The sequence below is a fragment of the Urocitellus parryii genome, chromosome 6 (genome assembly GCF_045843805.1).
Source record: "Urocitellus parryii isolate mUroPar1 chromosome 6, mUroPar1.hap1, whole genome shotgun sequence".
NCBI classification, from domain to species: Eukaryota; Metazoa; Chordata; class Mammalia; order Rodentia; family Sciuridae; genus Urocitellus; species Urocitellus parryii.
The window spans coordinates 198,984,181-199,004,470 of NC_135536.1; the positions used below are offsets into that span (position 1 = coordinate 198,984,181).

General features: G+C 45.8%; 1 protein-coding gene across 1 annotated transcript in view; it reads left to right on the top strand.

The window, feature by feature from the left end:
* Prpf6 (pre-mRNA processing factor 6) overlaps window positions 1–20,290 on the top strand; it is a 51,392-nt gene that overhangs the window by 8,008 nt on the left and 23,094 nt on the right. The window contains exons 7-11 of the mRNA XM_077799543.1: window positions 1,958–2,052; window positions 2,475–2,631; window positions 3,961–4,123; window positions 15,909–16,027; window positions 17,318–17,536. Of these exons, the coding sequence (XP_077655669.1) occupies window positions 1,958–2,052; window positions 2,475–2,631; window positions 3,961–4,123; window positions 15,909–16,027; window positions 17,318–17,536 (753 nt within the window). The remainder of the gene's footprint in view (window positions 1–1,957; window positions 2,053–2,474; window positions 2,632–3,960; window positions 4,124–15,908; window positions 16,028–17,317; window positions 17,537–20,290) is intronic.

Consider the following 20,290-nt stretch of genomic DNA (forward strand, 5'->3'; position numbering starts at 1 on the left):
TGGTAGAGCACCCCTGGGTTCAATCCCCAGTACCAAAAGGAAAAGAAAAAAGTAAAGAGTCTTTTTTTCTGTTACAAAAATAGATAGAATTCTGTGTTCAGGTGAGGACTGCGTGTACCTATAGTCCAGGCAAGCACAGTGCACCCAGGGCCGCATCCAAAGGGCCAGACCTATGTGACATTGCCTACCATCCTCTTCCATTCTGGACCTAGGGCCATCTGTATTTCACTAAATTGCCACCCGGCTCTAAAGTGAATGGGCACTCCACTCTAGAGACTACTGGGTGCTGGACCTAGTGCAGTAGGGATCCCTTTCTGGTTCTGAAACCGCACATTAAAAACCCCGAAGGGAAATGTTTCAGATTTGTTTATGGTGAAATTCAGAATTTTTGCATAATGGAAAACACTGTAAAGTCAACAAAAGACCCAGTAAACTAGGAGAAATAATCATACGTATAAAAACCAGTTTCAGGGCTGAGGCTGTAACTCAGTGGTAAAGTGCTTACCTCGCATGTGTGAGGCACTGGGTTTGATTCTCAGCACCACATAAAAAAATAAAGATAGTATATGTGTTCATCTACAACTCAATAAATACTTAAGAAACATAAAAGATTAAAAAAAAAAAAAAAGAAAACCATTTGCAGCTGGGTGCAGTGGCACACTCCTGTGATCCAGTGGCTTGGGAGGCTGAGGCAGGAGGAATCACAACTTCAAAGCTAGCTTCTGCAACTTAGCAAGACCCTAAGCAATTTAGTGAAACCCTGTCTCTAAAAATATACAAAGGGTTGGAGATGTGGCTCAGTGGTTGAGTGCCCTTGGGTTCAATCCTCGGTACCGAAAAAAAAAAAAAAACAAAAACAGTTTCAGAGTGATGTGTATAATCTTCCATTTGTGTTTGGAGAATCACGTGTGAATATTTCACAAACTTCAAAAAAAATTCCAAGTTAGGTAGGTGGTTCATACCTGTAATCCCAGCCGCTCAGGAGAATCCCAGTGACCTCTGTAGGCTGAGACAGGAGGATTGTGAGTTTAAGGCCAGCCTTAGCAACTTAGTGAGACCCTAAGCAACTTAGCAGGACCCCATCTCAAATTAAAAAATTAAAAGCTCAGTGGTTAAGAGCCCCTGGGGTTCAATTTCTGGTACTAAAACCCAAACCAAACCTTGCAATCACCAATCTTTTTTGATTTCTGGGTTTCGCTCCTTATTGGTTCTTTTTTTTTTTTTTTTGGTACTGGGAATTGAACTCAGGGGCACTCAACCACTGAGCCACATCCCCAACTCTGTTTTGTATTTTATTTAGAGACAGGGTCTCACTGAGTCACTTAGCGCCTCACTTTTGCTGAGGCTGGCTTTGAACTTGCGATCCTCCTGCCTCAGCCTCCCTAGCCTCTGGGGTTACAGGTGTGTGCCACTGCTCCCAGCCATTTTTTTTTTTTTTTTTTTTGAGATAAATATCCCAGGTTTTTTTTTTAATTATTATTATTTTTTTTAAAGAGAGAGAAAGAATTTTATTTATTTTATTATTATTATTTTTTTTTTTTAGTTTTCAGCAGACCCAACATCTTTCTTTGTATGTGGTGCTGAGGATCGAACCCGGGCTGCACGCATGCCAGGCGAGCGCGAGCATGCTACTGCTTGAGCCACATCCCCAGCCCCTTAATATCTTTATTTTTATGTGGTGCTAAGGGTGGAACCCAGGGCCTCATACCTGCGAGGCAAGCGCTCTACCAATGAGCTACAGCCCTAGCCTTACTCCTAGCCATTTTTAATGTGTCTTTTCCATGTAGAAAAAATTCATCATCACAAATTGTCATCTGAATTAATGTTATTTTCCTCTTTTCGTGACTCCCCACTGGGTCAGGGCTCTTGGTAGGACTTGTTCCAGGGGCCCTTTGAGCATTTGTTCTGCATGCACCTGGTTGCGTCCAGCTGATTTTCTGCTTGTCTTGTATTGCAGGTGTCTGATTCAGTGAGTGGACAGACTGTTGTGGACCCTAAAGGCTATCTGACGGATCTCAACTCCATGATCCCCACCCATGGCGGGGATATCAAGTGAGTGATGTGCAGAGTTGGTCGTTTGGGATGGGAACTCCTGTTGCTTAGAATGTTTTAAGGTTTTTTTTTTTTTTTTTTTTTTTTTTTACAATATGCAGTCAAAATATGGGATAGATGTTCTAAGAAATGATATAGTTTGGTTTTTCTTTTAAAGTATATATTTTCCATTTGAGTGGGTGTGTTTAGTGTTTTATACATATCATTCAAAGTCAGTGCCTTGGCTGAGCTAGAAAGTGGTTTTTGATGTTCAGAATTATCTGCATGGATGTTAAACAGGCTTGGAGTAGTGCTGTCGGGAATTTTGGTTGGTTTGCATTGCTGAGTCGATTGCTTAGTACATTGTGACATAGACACTTTCTTCCTGGTCTTGGGTGCTCCCCGGGCAGTGTGGCTCAGTACTGCATTTTTGCTCTCAACAGTGACATCAAGAAGGCACGACTGCTCCTCAAGTCTGTTCGGGAGACAAACCCTCATCACCCGCCAGCCTGGATTGCGTCAGCCCGCCTGGAGGAAGTGACTGGGAAGCTACAAGTCGCTCGGAACCTCATCATGAAGGGAACAGAGATGTGCCCCAAGGTGAAGCCCATTGTAGGGTATTTTCCTGGATGGCGTCAAGATTGCTACCCTTGAGGGACTGTGTGTTTGTCTATACCATGCAGGATACCTATAGGAGTAGACTAAAGCTAGCAAGTCCTTTGCCTTAAGTACAGAGGGTAAGGCAGCTTAGGGGAGGGTGTGGGCTTCTCTGGTTTCCACATGGAGTGAAGCTGATCCCCTTTCCCTTTAATGGCAGGTAAGAGTGAAACTGGGTAGTTTGTTGTGCCACATGATGTAAAAAACCTAAGGACGATGCTAACACTTAGGAGAATATTACAGTATGCTAGTGCTTTTTTTTTGGTACTAGTGATTGAACTCAGGGGCACTTGAACACTGAGCCACATCCCCAGGCCTATTTTATATTTGTTTTAGAGACCGGGTCTTACTGAGTTGCTTGTGCCTTGCTTTTGCTGAGACTGGCTTTGAACTCGTGATCCTTCTGCCTCAGCTTCCTGAGCTGCTGGTATTACAGGCGTGCTCCACCACGTGTCTAGCTTGGTTTTTTTTTTTTTCTTTTCCTCCTGGTTCTGTGATTGAACCCAGGAACACTTGACCACTGAGCCACATCCCCAGCCTTTTTTGTATTTTGTTTAGAGACAGGGTCTCCCTGAGTTGCTTAGGGCCTCACTAAGTTGCTGAGGCTGGCTTTGAAGTTGTATTCTTCCTAACTCAGCCTCCTGAGTTGCTGGGATTACAGGTGGACACCTGGACAGTGCTTGCATTTTTGAAGGTGGAATGACCAGACAAGCTTAAAAAGTTTTATGAAGGGGGTTGGGTTGTGGCTCAGGGGTAGAGTGCTCGCCTAGCATGCTTGAGGCACTGAGTTCGATCCTCAACACCACATAAATGCAAAATAAAGATATTGTGTCTACTTAAAACTAAAAAAAAAAAAAAAAAAAGTTTCATGAAGCCTTATTGAGTGCCATGTACTTTATTGTGCAGACTGCTAGTGAAAAAGGACCCAAGGGGACTTACCCAAGAATCAGGCACAAATCAGAACTTTCCATCAGATACAGTCTCTGCTTTGTGGGCTAACCCTGCAGAGTGAAATTATACTCTTTTTGAGAAGTGTTGTTGCACGTGTCTTTTGTTAGACATGTGGCAGCCATGTTTCTATGCCTTGGTGTTGCAGGGAGAGTCCTGGTGTAGGTGTGCTTGGCCAAGCTGACTGATTGAATATGTGCCCGAGTACCTACTGCTCCACTGTGGCTCCCAGTCTGTACATGAATATGTGCCCGAGTACCTACTGCTCCACTGTGGCTCCCAGTCTGTACATGCCCTCACTGCTTTTTTTTTTTCCTGCCCCAGAGTGAAGATGTCTGGCTAGAAGCAGCCAGGTTGCAGCCGGGGGACACAGCCAAGGCTGTGGTGGCCCAAGCTGTCCGCCATCTCCCACAGTCTGTCAGGATCTACATCAGAGCTGCAGAGCTGGAAACAGACATTCGAGCAAAGAAGCGGGTTCTTCGGAAAGGTGAGCCTCCCTTGGGTAAGGGCAAAGCCTCCCCTAGAGGGCCCTCTGGTCTCTGCGTCCCTACAAGACATATGGCTTCCATAGTCAGCGTCCCTACTTCCACTCCATGGTCCCTGTGCCCTATAGGAGATGTCCCCATGGTCTCTGTCCTTTACAAGAGGTATCCCTGTGGTTTTCATCCCAAGGTGGAGCTGTGCTTTCTTGACTCCTGGTACTCTGCTCCTTGGCCCAGGATGTTTAGTGTAGTTTTATTTTTATCTTTTTTGGCTAAGGTTTATGCTGAGAGTAAGGAGCTGCTGACGTTTGCCAAGCTTTTTCCTAGCTGGATTGCCTCTGCTCTTGGACCCTCCATAGGGGAGGGATACCAAGGTGTGAAGTGCCCACCGTGACGGAGGCTTGGTTGGAACGCTTGGTTTCCTCCAGCACATAAGCTGGGCAGTCTGTCCTCCAGATACTCTTCATCTTCCAGATGAGGACACTGTGTTCCAGACCCCCTCGGGGGCTCTGGAGGCTGGATGGGGTGCCTGTGGGAAGGACTGTGCTGTGCTAGGGTGAGGAGTGCCTGTGGGTAGGATGTAGCTTGGTGTAAGTCTGAGCTGACTGCATGGTCTACCCGCAGTGATGGCGCTCCTCCCTGCGTGGATCAGGCTGTGCCTCAGGCTCCTGGAAGGTGGCCTTTGTTGGCAGCTTATATGATGCTCATCACTGGGAATTCATGAAAGGAGCACTCTTGCTCCCTCTACCAAGGCTTCTCCCACCACCACTTTTTTTTTTTTTTTCTACCAGGGATTGAACTCAGGAGCACTTAACAACTGAGTCACATCCCCAGCCTTGTTTTGTATTTTATTTAGAGACAGGATCTCACTGAGTTGCTTAGTGCTTCACTGCATACTTTTTTATTGGTGCATTATAGTTGTACATCGTGATGAGTTACATTTTTGAACATGCATACCATATAAAATATAATTTGGCCAATTTCACTCCGAGTACTTGCCCCCTTCCCCTTGGTCCCTTTCCTCTGCTGATCTGCTTTTGATTTTCATGAGATCTGCCCCCAACTTTTTTTATTTTTTTCTTTCTAGTTTCTATGTGAGAGAAAGCATAGGACCCTTGACCTTCTGAGTTTGACTTCTTTTGCTTAACATAATGGTCTCTAGTTCTAGACATTTTCCCGTAAATGGCATAATTTTGTTTTTCTTTATGGCTGAATAAAATTCCACTGTGTATATGCTACTTTTTCTTTATTTATTCAGCCAGTGATGGACACCTAGGCTGGTTCCATATTTGGCTATTGTGAATTGGTCTGCTACAAACATGGGTATGCATGTTTCACTGTAGTAAGATGACTTTAATTCTTCAGGGTAAATACTGAGGAGTGGGTCATATTATGGTTTCATGCCTACTCTTTTGAGGAACCTCCATATTGATTTAATAGTAGTTGTACTAGTTTACAGTCTCACCAATGGTGTAAAAGTGTCCCTTTTTCTCCAGATCCTCTCCAGCATTTATTATCGTTTGTGTTCTTTTTTTTTTTTTTTTTTGCTTAATATTTGTCTTTTTTTTTTTTGGTACTGGGGATTGAACCCCAGGAGTGCTTAACCACTGGGCCACATCCTCAGCCCCTTTAAAAAAATTTTATTTTTAGTTGTAGATGGACACAATACCTCTATTTTATTTATTTATATGTGGTGCTGAGGATCAAACCCGCTGCTCACACATGTTAGGTGAGCACTCTACTGCTGAGCCATAACCTCAGTCCTCCCCAGCCCCTTTTTATGTTTTATTTTGAGACAGGGTCTAGCTGAGTTGCTTAGTGCCTCACTAAGTTGCTGAAGCTGTCTTTGAACTCACAGTCTTCCTACCTCAGCCTCCTGAGTCGCTGGGATTACAGGCATGTGCTACCATGCCTGGCTTATTATTTGTATTCTTTTTTGTGTGTGTGGTGCTGGAGATTGAACCCAGGGCCTTGTGCAAGCACTCTGCCAACTGAGCTACATCCCCAGCCCCTTATTATTTGTATTCTTGGCTGCCATTCTGCCTCATGTGAGATGAAATCTCAGGGTAGTTTTGATTTGCATTTCCCTAATTGCTAATGATGTTGAACATTTTTTCATGTATTTTTTTGCCATTTATGTTTCTTTTGAGAAATGTCCATTTAATTCATTTCCCCATTTATTAATTGGATTATTTGATTTTTTTATATAAATTTTTGAGTTCTTCATATATTGTAGATATTAATCTTCTGTCAGAACAGTAATAAGCAAAGATTTTATCCAATCTGTACGTTCTCTGTTAATATTCCTAATTATTTTCTTTGCTGTGCAGAAGCTTTTTAATTTGATGCCATTCCATTTATTAACTCCTGGCATTATTTCCTGAGCTTTAGGGGTCTTATTAAGAAAGTTATTGTGCTTGTGTGTTGGGAGAGTTGACCCTACATTTTCTTGTAAGAATTGCATAGTTTCTGGTCTAGTTCCAAGATCTTTGATCCATTTTTGGGTTGGTTTTGTGCGTGGTGAGTGAAAAGGACTCAGTTTCATTCTTCTACATATGGATAACAGTTTTCCCAGCACCATTGGTTATAAAGACTATCTTTTCTCCAGTGTATGTCTTTGGCAACTTTATCAAGGATCAGATGACTATCTGTGGGTCTGTCTGTATCTTCTCTTCTGGACCTCTCCTCTGCATGTCTGTTTCTATGCCAGAACCATGCAGTTTTTGTTTCAGTAGCTCTGTAGTATAATTTGATGTCAGGTGTTGTGATGCCTCTAGCTTTGCTTTTTTGGCGTGAATTTGCTTTGGTTATCTCCACCAGACCTATAGTCCATGCTGCCTACCTGCCTGTCTTCTTTCTTCCTTCCTGTCTGTACTAGGGATGGAACTCAGGCCTCATCTATGCTAGGTAAGTGTCCTGCCATTGAGCTACATCCCCAATTCTTTTTATTTTGAAGCGGGTCATACTAAGTTGTCCAGGCTGTCCTCAAACTTGCCATCTTCCTGCCTCAACCTCTTGAGTAACAGGGATTGCAGGCGTGTGCCACCGTGCTGCACCGTGCTGTGTAGGTGTCTTGTTCTGCCTGTACTTAGTCCAGGTGCAGCTGAGTCTGTCTTGCTCTCCATTTTCAGATGTGTATTTGAAGGAGAACAGAGATGTCTTAGGACTGTGTGCTGATAGGTGTGAGCGGGCAAGGGCTTTTGGGTGGGACATCCCTTATCTAGCATGTGTAGTCTTCGCCCTCTTACTGTCTGCTGTTCTCCCTGGGTATGTGACTTGTGCATTCCAGCATGTTTCCTGTTGGGTCTCATGGTCTATTTTCTTATGTGTAATGCTTAGGGCCTGTCTTAAAATAAGGCCAAGAGCAAAAAGTTAACACTGTCTTCAACTTCTTGTCTGTTTCAGCCAGGAAAATAGTTCTTTGATGAAAAGTACATTAAGTGCTGGATAATTAGTGTTATTTATTTAGGAAAACTTTTACTGAATATCCCCTTCCAGTCTGATGAGGGTCACAGATATGTTTTTACTCACTCCCTGTTCACCACCAGATTACCTGGATGATGCCATCCCATTTCTGGTTGGCTTCAGATCTAAAAGGCGAGAGTGTTCATGGAGATGAGACCTGAGGAGGAGTGTTGGGGATTGTGGAGGGATTGCTCTCTAGGGTCCTCTTGGGAGGGGCCTTCTGACTCTGCTCACTTAGACAGATGCTGCACTCGAGTGAAGGAGCTTCAGATCACCAGGTTGGCCGTTGCTGCTTCTCCCTGGTCCTGGTCCTGGATGGCCCCTTCTCTTGGAGAGTTTCTGAAAACAGCATACTTTTTTTTTTTTTTTTTTTTTTTTTAAAGAGAGAGTGAGAGAGGAGAGAGAGAGAGAGAGAGAGAGAGAGAGAGAGAGAGAGAGAATTTTTAATATTTATTTTTTAGTTCTCGGCGGACACAACATCTTTGTTGGTATGTGGTGCTGAGGATCGAACCCGGGCCGCAGGCACGCCAGGCTAGCGCGCTACCGCTGAGCCACATCCCCAGCCCCAAAAACAGCATAGTTTATCTGGGGTAACTACAGCAGAGCCCAGAGCTGCTGCACTGAATTGTTGGTGAGTTTTTAAGACAGGTACCACTAAACGAGCTCGGCAGTGAAAGGGAGGTGACTGCCACTGCACTAGTGCTTTAGGACCGTAGTCTTTTACTTGGAGAACAACAATTTTAGTTTCTGGTCTGAGACAAGAGGATGCTGAATAACTTTGGGCATGTGGGTGACTTCCAAGTTTAGTGTCTTCCATCTGTGAAAAGAGGGTTGTCAGAATCAGAAGAGGTGTTGTGGCCTGTGAGTCCTTTGGTCAAGTGGGTGTCCAGTGAGCACAGTGCCCTGGAGGGGTCAGACCATTAGTTGTCTTCCTTCAACTCCCTGGTGTGTGGGAATCACTGTCACTGCCAGTTAATGTGGTGATGGAAGTGAGACCACAGGCTCAGGTCTGCAAAGCAGGCAGCCTCTGGTGGCTTCACTGATGTGGCCTGAGAGCACAGGAACTGCACAGCCCTCAGTACACTGGGTGTCCTTCCTTAGGGTCATATGGCCACGGGATGGGAGGTTCCGTTGGCCACTGTGTGGTCATATCTTTTTAAAAAAATATTTATTTTTTAGTTGTAGTTGGACACAATACCTTTATTTTGTTTATTTATTTTTATGTGGTGCTGAGGATTGGACCCAGGGCCTTGCACATGCTAGGCAAGCACCTTTACCGCTGAGCCACAACCCCAGCCCATGTGGTCATATTTTCATATTCAGAATGCTTTTCCATTTCTGGCCCACTCGTGGTGTGTGGCTTCATCACCTGGGCCGACTGCACTACAGTGTTTCACATGCTGCTGCTGTGTCAGGCTTCTGTGGGGTAGTCTTAGCTTGTGGAGGTATTTGCTTGTGGAGGTATTTAACCTAGGAGCCCTGTGAAGAACTGAGTTGTTCAGCGGGGATTGGTCTTAGCAGCTCCTGTGGATTGCTCTTGAACCCCTGATGAAAGGTGCTGGTTTTCCCAGAGATTGTAGACATGGGGTCTTGGGATTGTCATACCCCCTCTAGGTGAAGTCAGGGAATCCACAGTTCAGTCCCACCAGGATGCCCTGTTCTTGAACGTGGAATGGTAAAGTCTGGAGTCAGGAGTGGTGACACTTGTGTGTACATCCAGTGACTTTGGAGGCTGAGGCAGGAGGATGGTAAGTGTGAGGCTAGCCTGGGTAACTTAGATACTGTGTCAAAGTAAAAAGAGCTGGTGGTGTAACTTAGTGGTAGAGCACCCCCAGCCCAGTCTCCAGCATCCCCTCCCACCCACACACAGGGAGAGGTAGTTAGTGTGTAGGCAGCCCTCCCTTTGGTGGAGAATCCTTTTATGCCACCTGCTGGAGGTAGGACTTCCTTCTTCTTCCGCTCCGCTGTGCCTGGCTGAGTGCTGTGCCTACAGAGGTGACCCAGACTTTGCCTCCAGCAAGTCTGCATCTGTGCTGGTTTTGCCTGTTCTGGCCACTGTAGTCTCATTAACTTTTTTTGAGGGGGTGGGTGGGTACAAGGGATTGAACTCAGGGGCACCTGACCACTGAATCATATCCCCAGCCCTCTTTTGTATTTTATTCATGACAGGGTCTCACTGAATTATTTAGCGCCTCACTAAATTGCTGAGGCTGGCTTTGAACTCACTATCTTCCTGCCTGTGCCTCCTGAACTGCTGGGATTATAGGGGTGCGCCACCGCACCCAGCCCTCTCATTGACTTTTATACCTAGAAATACTAAACCGAGATGCAGGACCTTCTAGACCTTAGACATGATCTCCCAGTGAATTGGGGCAGCTTGGTTTCCCCCTGGGAATCAAGGATGGTGTATGAAGAAACCAGAGAGACGGTGGAGCTGTGGCCATGTGCCTGGTTAGCACCTCCTGCCTTGGGATGAGGCTTCTGACAGCTGGTGCACAGGGTGGAAGTGGGGTTCAGGGCGTCGGGAGCTGTGCAGGCAGCACTGTGCCTTTGAGACTAGTGTTCTGCTATGTGGCTGGCATCTGTGCACAGGCATACACTGCATCTGATAGTGTTGGGGCCTGGCTTTGGGGAGTTTTTCTTAGTGTTCCTGCTGTTCAGGAGGATTGGCTGCCACCCTAAATAGGAGACTGTGCCCTACAGGAATCAGTCAGGGTTGTTTGGTGCCAGTGTACCATGCAGAATCCTATAAACCTCAGGGCTTTTTCTTTCTTAGTTCCCAAAGCTACAAGTATGGGCCAAGGAAGGCAGATGATTGAGCAGCCCCAGTTATGGGCAGTGTCATTCTGTGGCTTAGGCAGCTTAGCAGTGCTGTACCTGCCTTTGGTCCACCCCTGTCTCCTTCTTTCCATTTTACCTGATGAGGCCACTGCCACATCCACCCAGCCTTGAGGCTTGGTCTGCAGGTAACACTGAGTTCATGGTGAGGGTGTTTTCTGGTCACCTCATGCCCCTTAATCATATGCTTGCTGCTCACCAGGGCTGCTTCCTTCAGCAGGACAACAGGCGTTTTCGGGAGGCAAGGCTTTCTTCCCCTGGAAGAGTGCTTAGGCTCTCCTGTTAGCCTTCCCAGAGGCTAGCAGAGTCAAGTGCTGTTGAGTCTCTGGGGTTGGAAGATCCTGTGCCTGCTGAGCTGTCTGTTGCTTTAGGCCCACCACACCAAGAGCCTGGGTGATGGGGAACTAGGTAGAAGGTCACTCTGAGATGGCCCAGTGCAGGGCTAGGGCCTGGGGCCTGAATGCCATCTTCCATGTCCATAATAGGTGCTGTGAAAGGAGCAGCTGAGTTTCATCATGTAAGAGGTGTTTCAGTGTACCCCAGACCACAGGACCCTGCAAAATTCCCGTTGGAGTGAGTCCTTGGGGTTTGTGGGGTATGTTGCTCTGCGACCTCCAGGGCCTGTACATCTCAGGTGCATGCTGCTGCTTGCTTGTTGGGTCTAGTCAGCACAGCAAAGTCCACACAGGAACTGGTGTGTGTGCTGTGGAGCAGACTGGTCTGCTTGGCTGTGTGGGCCTCACAGGTACTTACAGGGTCGAAACTCTGGCTCCTTAGACTTGGGAGAGCACCTGCTGCCACTAGTGAGTGGGCTCAGAGTGGGTTTGTCCAGTTCTCCAGATGGCGCCAATGTCATGTAAGAAGTTTTGTGGGTCTGCGTATTCTGCAATATTAAATTTAAGTCTGTTTTCAGCAAGGAGGGCCCATGAGTTTACAGGAAAGAAGATACTCTCAGGGCGTCCTTGGAAGCATTCTGGTTTCCCAAGTCCTGTCTGGGCTGACTGGGGCTCAGATTTCTGCCTGTGCCCTTGAGATGGAGCTCTGTTTCTGCTCTAGCCTCTGGGCTTTTGGGGAACAGTGTCTGAAGAGAGGGTCCTGCTTCCTGCAACAGACTGGAGCCTCCTAGAAGGCTCCGTTCCCCTCCCTGGTGTTGCTCAGGTCCTTCTCAAAGCCGAGTCACAGTGGGTGGAGCTGCAGAGTGCCCTGTGTTCTTACAGTTAATGCCCAAGCGCCCTAGCATGTGCACAGCCTCCCGGGGGGCTCTGTTCTCTGTGATATCTGTGTGCTCATCACAACCTGCCCAGGCGGTCCTTTCTCATGGAGGATGGTGGTTGCCTTCTCTGTATGCAGGGGTTTTTTGCTTTTTTAAAAAATAGTGCTGGGGAGTCTAACTCAGGCTTTGTATATACTTGGTAAGTGTTCTATCACTGAGCCACATCCCCGGTCCCTGCAATCTGCTTTTTTTTCTGTTCTGGGGATTGAACTCTGGGGCACTTGACCACTGAGCCACTTCCCCAGCCCTTTTTTTTTTTTTTTTTTTGAGAGAGAGGGAGAGAGAATTTTAATATTTATTTTTTAGTTCTCGGCGGACACAACATCTTTGTTGGTATGTGGTGCTGAGGATCGAACCCGGGCCGCACGCATGCCAGGCGAGCGCGCTACCGCTTGAGCCACATCCCCAGCACCCCCCCCCCCCTTTTTTTTTGCATTTTATTTAGAGACAGGGTCTTACTGAGTTGCTTAATAACCTCTTGCTTTTTTGCTGAGGCTGGCTTTGAACGCATGATTCTCTTGTCCCAGCCTCTCGAGTGGCTGGGATTACAGGCATACGCCTGGCTGGAATTTGCTTTTTTTTAATTAATTAATTTATTTTTAGTTGTAGTTGAATATAAAACCTTTATATGTGGTGCTGAGGATCGAACCCAGGGCCTCGCACGTGCTAGGTGAATGCTGTACTGCTGAGCCACAATCCCAGCTCTGCAATTTGCTTTTTAATGCTGATTTCCAATGTCCAAGAAGCATGGACCTTGTGGTGTGGTCTGTGCCACCTGCTACTCTAATAAACATCCACGTGGCCCTTATAGAACAAACCCTAGGTTTTACGCACGTTCCTCTAAAAAGTGAAGGCATGTTTTACAGTCAGAGTACCATGCTACTTCTGAGTCATAACAACATAACAGTAATAATTTATTGTCTCATTCAGTGTCCACAGTGCTCAAATTTTCCACATGTCAATACATGCCACAGGCACACATACACTCAATAGGTGTGAATCAGGATTGAGTGGCGCCTTTGAATGGTGTGTCCTTTCTAGGTGGGTGTCTGGCTTTTCCTGTGGATTCCGCTCACTTCAGCCATGAGGCTAAATGTGGATCTGTCATTTCTGGAGACTTCTTGAAATCAGGAGGTACATTTGGAGGCTCTGCAGAATTGACCTTGATTTTCCCCCTCTGTCCTGCTTTGTAAAAAGTGTTGGAGTACATCAGGAAACACTCAGGCCCTCTGCTCCTGTTGACAGGTGAGATGTCCAGTAGCTGAGTGTCCTTCCTGAAGCTCTTCACAGCCATTGGGCTCCTGCTTTGAGCAGCAATTGACAGGTGCCTGTGCCCATTAGGTCATGAGGGTGTGCATAGTGGTGATAGTATAGCTCTCCTACTGTTTTTTTTTTTTTTTTTTTTTTTTAACTCGGAAGTAGGGTACCCAGGACTAAACTCAGGGGCACTTGACCACTGAGCCACTTCTCCAGCCCTGTTTTGTTTGTAGTTCATTTAGAGATAGGGTCTCACTGAGTTACTTAGTGTCTAGTTTTTGCTGAGGCTGGCTTTGAATTCACCATCCTCCTTCCTCAGGCTCCCGAGCCTCTGGGATTATAGGCATGGGCCACCATGCCTGGCTTTCCTGCTGGTTTTGATTGTATTTTCAGAAGTATTCCAAAGAGAACTTCTATCAGTATTGTTTACTCTGAGTTTATTCAAGAAAGAATAGGTGCTGAATTTGTTCTTTTTGTTTGCTAGCTTTCAGAATAACCAGTGGCTCTCCAAGATGACTGGGAAATTTGTTCATTTTCTAAAGACTTAAAATCAGGGTATGTGTGTGTGTGTGTGTGTGTGTGTGTGTGTGTGTGTGTTTGCTGGGAATAGAAGACAGGACCTCATATACTAGGCAACTGCTTTGCCGAGCCACATCCTCAGCCATTTTATTTAATTTTGAGACAGGTTCTCACAACTTGCCCAGGCTAGTCATGAACTCAAGTTCCTTCTGCTCAGCCTCCCGAGTAGCTTGGACCTTAGGACCTTAGGAGTGCAGCGGTGCCTGAATAATGGTCTGTTTTTTTTTTTTTTTTTTTTTTTTAGCATTGTTATATTTCATGGGTCTGAGTAGCACTTCAGCACTGCTCTAAGCTCTTGCACATTGCCTGTCATGTTGAGCATTTGAATAATACTGCAGTTTGATAGTGGTCCCTTATCCATGATGTCACTTTCCCTGGCTTAAGTCACCCACATGGTCAACTATGGCCCAAAAATATAAATAGAAAATTCCAGAAATAAGTAGTTTATTGGTTTTGAGTTGCTTCATTAGCGGTGTGACTTAATCTCATGCTTTCCTGCCTGGGACAGCATTCGTTCCCCTGTCCAGCCTCCAGTGTTCCAGCTGTGTGTCTGGCCTACTTGTTTGCTACTTAGTTATCACCAGGGCCTGCTGCATATTACTGTAGAGCTTACAATTGGGTGTGGTGCTGTCCACATTTTCAGGTATTCGTTGTGGTCTTAGACTGTGGCTCACAAGTGTACAGATGTCACCTGTGTTCTTAGTGACCTTCAGAGTATCCCATCTTTATCCTATACGTTGTTTTATTTTGCTCTTTTTTTTTTCCCTCTTGTTTTAAAGTTGCATGACTTTTGTTTTAAGGGAAAATGTTATTCTAAGGTCTTTCTGATGCTAGTCGTTTTTTGAATTTTTTTTTTATTGGTTGTTCAAAACATTACAAAGCTCTTGACATATCATATTTCATACATTGGATTCAAGTTGGTTATGAACTCCCAATTTTACCCCAAATACAGATTGCAGAATCACCTCGGTTACACATCCACATTTTTACATGATGCCCTATTAGTAACTGTTATATTCTGCTACCTTTCCTATCCTCTACTATCCCCCCTCCCCTCCCCTCCCATCTTCTCTCTCTACCCCATCTACTGTAATTCATTTCTCTCCTTGTTTATTTTCCCATTCCCCTCACAACCTCTTGTACATTGCTGGTGGGACTGCAAACTGGTGCGGCTAATTTGGAAAGCAGTATGGAGATTCCTGGGAATGGAACCACCATTCGACCCAGCTATTGCCCTTTTCGGACTATTCCCTGAAGACCTTAAAAGAGCGTACTACAGGGATACTGCCACATCGATGTTCATAGCAGCACAATTCACAATTGCTAGACTGTGGAACCAACCCAGATGCCCTTCAATAGATGAATGGATAAAAAAAAGTGGCATTTATACACCATGGAGTATTATGCAGCACTAAAAAATGACAAAATCATGGCATTTGCAGGGAAATGGATGGCACTAGAGCAGATTATGCTTAGTGAAGCTAGCCAGTCCCTAAAAAACAAATACCAAATGTCTTCTTTGATATAATGAGAGCAACTAAGAACAGAGCAGGGAGGAAGAGCAGGAAGAAAAGATCAACATTAAACAGATACATTAGGTGGGAGGGAAAGGGAGAGAAAAGGGAAATTGCATGGTAATGGAGGGAGACCCTCATTGTTATACAAAATTACACGTTTTTTGAATTTTTTAACATTGTTTTTAAGCAAGTTAAGGTGTGCCATCTGTGGTTCTCCCAAATGCTCCCATGCCCTGCCAAGATGTAGGCATTGCCTCCCCCACCAGGTCTACAGACTGTCCCGGCTTACTGCCTCATCTCCAGCAGCCACTCTTCTTTATTTTTTTGATACCAGGGATTGAACCCAGGGGCACTTATCTGCTGAATCACACCCCCAGCCTTTTAAAATTATTTTATTTAGAGACAGGGTCTTGCTGAGTTGCTTAGTGCCTCACTGTTGCTGAGGCTGGCTTTGAACTTGCTATTCCCCTGGCTCAGCTTCCCAAGCTGTAGGTGTGGGCCAGTGTACCCAGCGCAGCCATCCTTCTGACACCTACCACCATGACCAGTTCCACCTGTGCTCATCGTCATTGCAAGTGGGGCCTACTGGTGTCGCTGCCCTAGTACTGGCTAGCATGTTGTTGAGGTTCATTCTTCCTCCTGTGTCCTGAGTCCTGCCAGTGTGACCAGTGCCTTTGATTACTCCCTTGCTTTCTGAGGTGTTCAGGTGCTCTATTTGTTGTGACCTGACTTGGCTGAGATCTGTAGCCCTTGGCTATGACCAGGGGAGTTCAGCTCTTGCTGGAAGCAGCATGCTCCTGCATGAACCTCTTGCTTTTGTTTCCCCTTTCTGTGACCTGCTTTTGTGTTTGCCTTTCCCAGCCCTTGAACATGTTCCAAACTCTGTTCGCTTATGGAAAGCGGCTGTTGAACTGGAAGAGCCAGAAGATGCTAGGATCATGCTCAGCCGAGCTGTAGAGTGCTGCCCCACCAGTGTAGAGGTAAGTGTGCTGGGCTCAGGAAGACCCAAGCCTTTCAGTGTCTGCAGCAACCCACAAAGAGCAAGGTCTCACCTGGGCTCTGATTTCTGGTGTAGAAGGCAGGGTGAAACCCAGCTTCTTTGCACAGCTGCCAGGCAGGGTGGTAGGTGGCTTCAGTTAGACATATGCTGACAGAAGTGCAGAGCAGGAGTGGGTACCTGAATTGGGGAATGAGCATGCAGAACTAAATCTTTGCTCACCCCAGACCACTACAGAAAATTGCACTGGGCACTCTTTCAGGGATATTACTTCTTTTTTTTTTTTTTTTGTTTTTCACAACATCTTTATTGGTATATGGTGCTGAGGATCGAACCCGGGCCGCACGCATGCCAGGCGAGCGCGCTACCGCTGAGCCACATCCCCAGCGCCCCGGGGATATTACTTCTAATGCCCCTCAGAGTTTATAGGTGGGAACTGAAGGGTGGCAGGTATGCAAAGCAGTGTGCTGTTCTGCCAGCCCCTCGTGGCTCAGCTCCTCACCTCATGGCTGGTGGGGTTTCTTTAGTTGAAGCATTGCAATTCACCACATTCTGTGCAGTGATTTTTGTCTTGGTTTTATGATATCCAGTATGTCTTTAATTATTCTAAGGGACATTGTGAAAGTCTCCAATTAATCTTATTTTATTGACATAAAAATAAATAGAGCCCATACACATTTTGGGATGGAGTGATGCAGAATTAACAGATCTAGGATGAGAATTCCAGAAGGCTGAGCAGCCATCTCTTCTCCAACCCACCCTGCTCACCCACTGCCCCACCATCTGATGTCAGGCTGACATACTCTATACATTTATCCAGGGCTTAGGACCTCTGATCAAGAGTGCCATCAACTTTTCGTGTACCAGTCGCTGAGTCAGAAGCACAACCAAATGGTCAATTGATGAGAAATGTTGCTGTAAACATTTTCTGGGCTCTTGTTTAAATGGTCCTTAAAGATTTTTTTCCCCCCTCAATAGTAGGGATTGAACCCAGGGTCTTGCACATGCTAGGCAAATGATCTTCCACTGAGCTGCATCCCCATCCCTTTGAAAATTTTTATTCTGAGTCAAGATCTCACCAACTTGCTCAAGCTGGTCTCCTGCCTTGGCCTCCCAGGTAGCTGAGATTGCAGGCATCTGCCAGTGTGCCCAGTTTAGTTTTGAGAAAGCAGGTGCCATGGGGTCCTTGAAGTTGGCTTATCCCAAGTCTGGAGGGTAGTGCTCCATGCTAGTGGCTGTCAGCATACCGTCCTCTTTCTGATATCCTCTCTAGCTCTGGCTTGCTCTCGCGAGGCTGGAGACTTATGAAAATGCCCGCAAGGTCTTAAACAAAGCACGGGAGAACATTCCTACAGACCGGCACATCTGGATCACAGCTGCCAAGCTTGAGGAGGCCAATGGGAACACGCAAATGGTGGAGAAGATCATTGACCGAGCCATCACCTCACTGCGGGCCAATGGTGTAGAGATCAACCGTGAGCAGTGGATCCAGGTAGGCTACCCTGTGTCCTGTGTTCACATGAAAGCAGATGTGCTCCTCAAGCTGAGGCCTCACATAGGGTAGAGGATGTTCCACTTGACTGTAGACTTGGGGCTGGAGAATCCTCTGAAGCTCATCTAGATCACCCCTAGGGCGTGGTCTTCCGTTGTCCCCTCCAAGGAGCCACAAGCAAATGAGGCTTCTGCTGTTTGGTTCTACTGAGCAGAAGTGCTTTGTAATGGCCCTGTACCCTAACTCCCCAGAGCCGTGTCCTGCCAGGAGGGCCCTTCTGTGCTGGAAAATGCTCACACTGCTTTGTAGCCTGCCTTCTGTGCCACAGGCAGATGGCTATTCACTGATCATCTGGAGCTGGCTGCTGCTCCAGGTGCTCAAGAGTGTGCTATTCCTTTCCTCTGTGAGACTCCTGGGGAGATTGTGTCAACTCTGCCCCAATATGTTCCTAGGTCTCAGGACCCTCCTCTCACTCAGCACCTGTCCTTTGTTTCATAGGATGTTATTCGGCCATGTGGCTCCTTTCTGTGATTTGCAGTTTTATGCGGAGAGGTACTAGGTGTTGAACCTGGACCCTTACTCTTGCTAGGCAAGCACTTTACCACTGAGCCACATCCCCAGGTCTTTTTGAGACAATTGTTAAGTTGTCCAGGCTGATCAGGAACTCATGACCCTCCTGCCTCAGCCTCCAAAGTAGATGGGACTACTGTGTGCTCCTTTCCTTGAGGCCTTGTTACTTTTTTTTTATTATTCTGAGATGCAGGGTTGGGGTTATGGCTCAATGGTATTGTGCTTACCTAGCATGTCAAAGCCCTGGGTTCAATCCCCAGCACTGCAAAAACAAAAGAAAGAAAGAAAAAAGAAAAGCTCAGGTGCAAGACCTCAGATTGTATGCCTCTCTGAACTTAACCCTTCAGCCCAGACTTCTTTGGTCCTGCAACCTTGTTGCTGCTGTTTCTGAGACTTTCTGTACTTCTCTGTGTGCAGGTCTCCACAGGTGTAATTTTCTCCTGCCTGCGTTTAATGTTTGTTTAGTGTAGGTCTGCCTACGGAAATTTTTTCTGCTTTTGTGTGTCTGAAAACAGTCTTTATTGCACCTTTGTCTTTGAAGGGTATTCATGGTTGGTGTAGAAGTCAGGGTGATACCTTTTTCTCCAGTGCTTCAAGGATGCATCTCACTGTCTTCTCAGCTACACTATTCCAGTGAGCAATGTGATGTTGTCTTGTTTTGAATTCTGGCAGTGTTTAAGATCTTTTCCATCTGATTTTGATTATGACAGGCCTTGGTGTAGTGTTCTTCATGTTTCTTGTGCTTGAAGTTCATCAAGCATTTCCCAGATGAGGGTATGATTAATATTGGATAAAATTCACTCTTTTACAGTGTATAAATCAAGCCAGCTGTGGTGGCACATCTCTAATCTTGTGAGAAATAGAAAGTTTGGTGGTCCATTTTCAGAATATAGCATTTAACTTCAGTTGGATCTAGTTATAACCATTTTAATTATTAGTCCTTACCTTTGTTATCCCAATTTTAAAATTAGCTAATCATGTAGATTGTACCTACCCCTGAGCTCCTCCAAGCAGCACTGTGTCGGGGATAAAAGCTGCCCACAAGGTTCCATTCATGCTCCTCTAGCAGGAGTAAATGCCTTGCCCACCCACTTTCAAGTGTCTGATTTCTTTTTCTTTTTTGGGGGGGGAGGGGGTAGGGGTACCAGGTATTGAACTTAGGGGCACATTACCACTAAGCCACATCCCTAGCCCTATTTTGTATTTTAATTTAGAGAGAAGATCTCACTGAGTTGCTTGGCACCTTTTTCGCTGAGGCTGGCTTTGAACTCACAATCTTCTTGTCTCAGCCTCCCAAGCCACTGGGATTACAGGAATGCACCCTACGCCCAGCACATGTCTGATTTCTTGTGACACCTTGGTATTTCTAACAATCCCAGTGACTCAGGTGACTGAGGCAGAGGGACCACAAGTTCAAGGGAAGCCTTGGGGACTTAGTAAGACCCTGTATCAAAATAAGAAAGGTGGTGGGGGTTGTAGCTTAGTGGTAGAGTACTGGCCTAGCATGAGTGATTTCCAGCACCCAAAAAAGGGGGGTTGGGAGCACTGGGTAGAATGCCTCTGGGTTCAATTCACAGCACCACAAAATAAATAAAGTATACTGTTGGGCAGTTTTTAGTATGTTCCTGGCTTTTCAGCCCTCACTGTGATCTTGATATTCTCCTGTTACTAGTGAAGGGATGCTGTGCCCATCAGCCAGCCATCCCTGATTCCCTGCCCTCCCTAAGCAAGCTCTTTTTTTTCCTCTGAAGACTTGGTTTTCTACCTTTTCCCTTTCTGCTTTCCTTTCTCTGGAAATTAGAGGTAAATGAAGTATACAGTGTATGGTCTTCTGAAACTCGGCTTTCACTTGGTATGGGACTTCCATGTTGTATATAGATGTACTGAAATCTTTTACCTTTTATCTTATTATTATTTTAATTTTTTATAACCAGAGATTGAACCCAGAAGTGCTTAACCACTGAGCTACATCCCCAGCCCTTTATTTTTTGCTTAGAGACAGGTTCTCGTTAAGTTGCTTAGTGTCTTACTAAGTTGCTGAGGCTGGCTTTGAACTTGTGATTCTCCTACCTCGGCCTCCTAAGCTACTGGGATTACAGGCATGTGCCACTGCACCCAGCTCTTTCACCTTTAAAATTTTTGCCTTTTTACATTTTTAAATTGGATTGTTTCAGTTGTTATTGT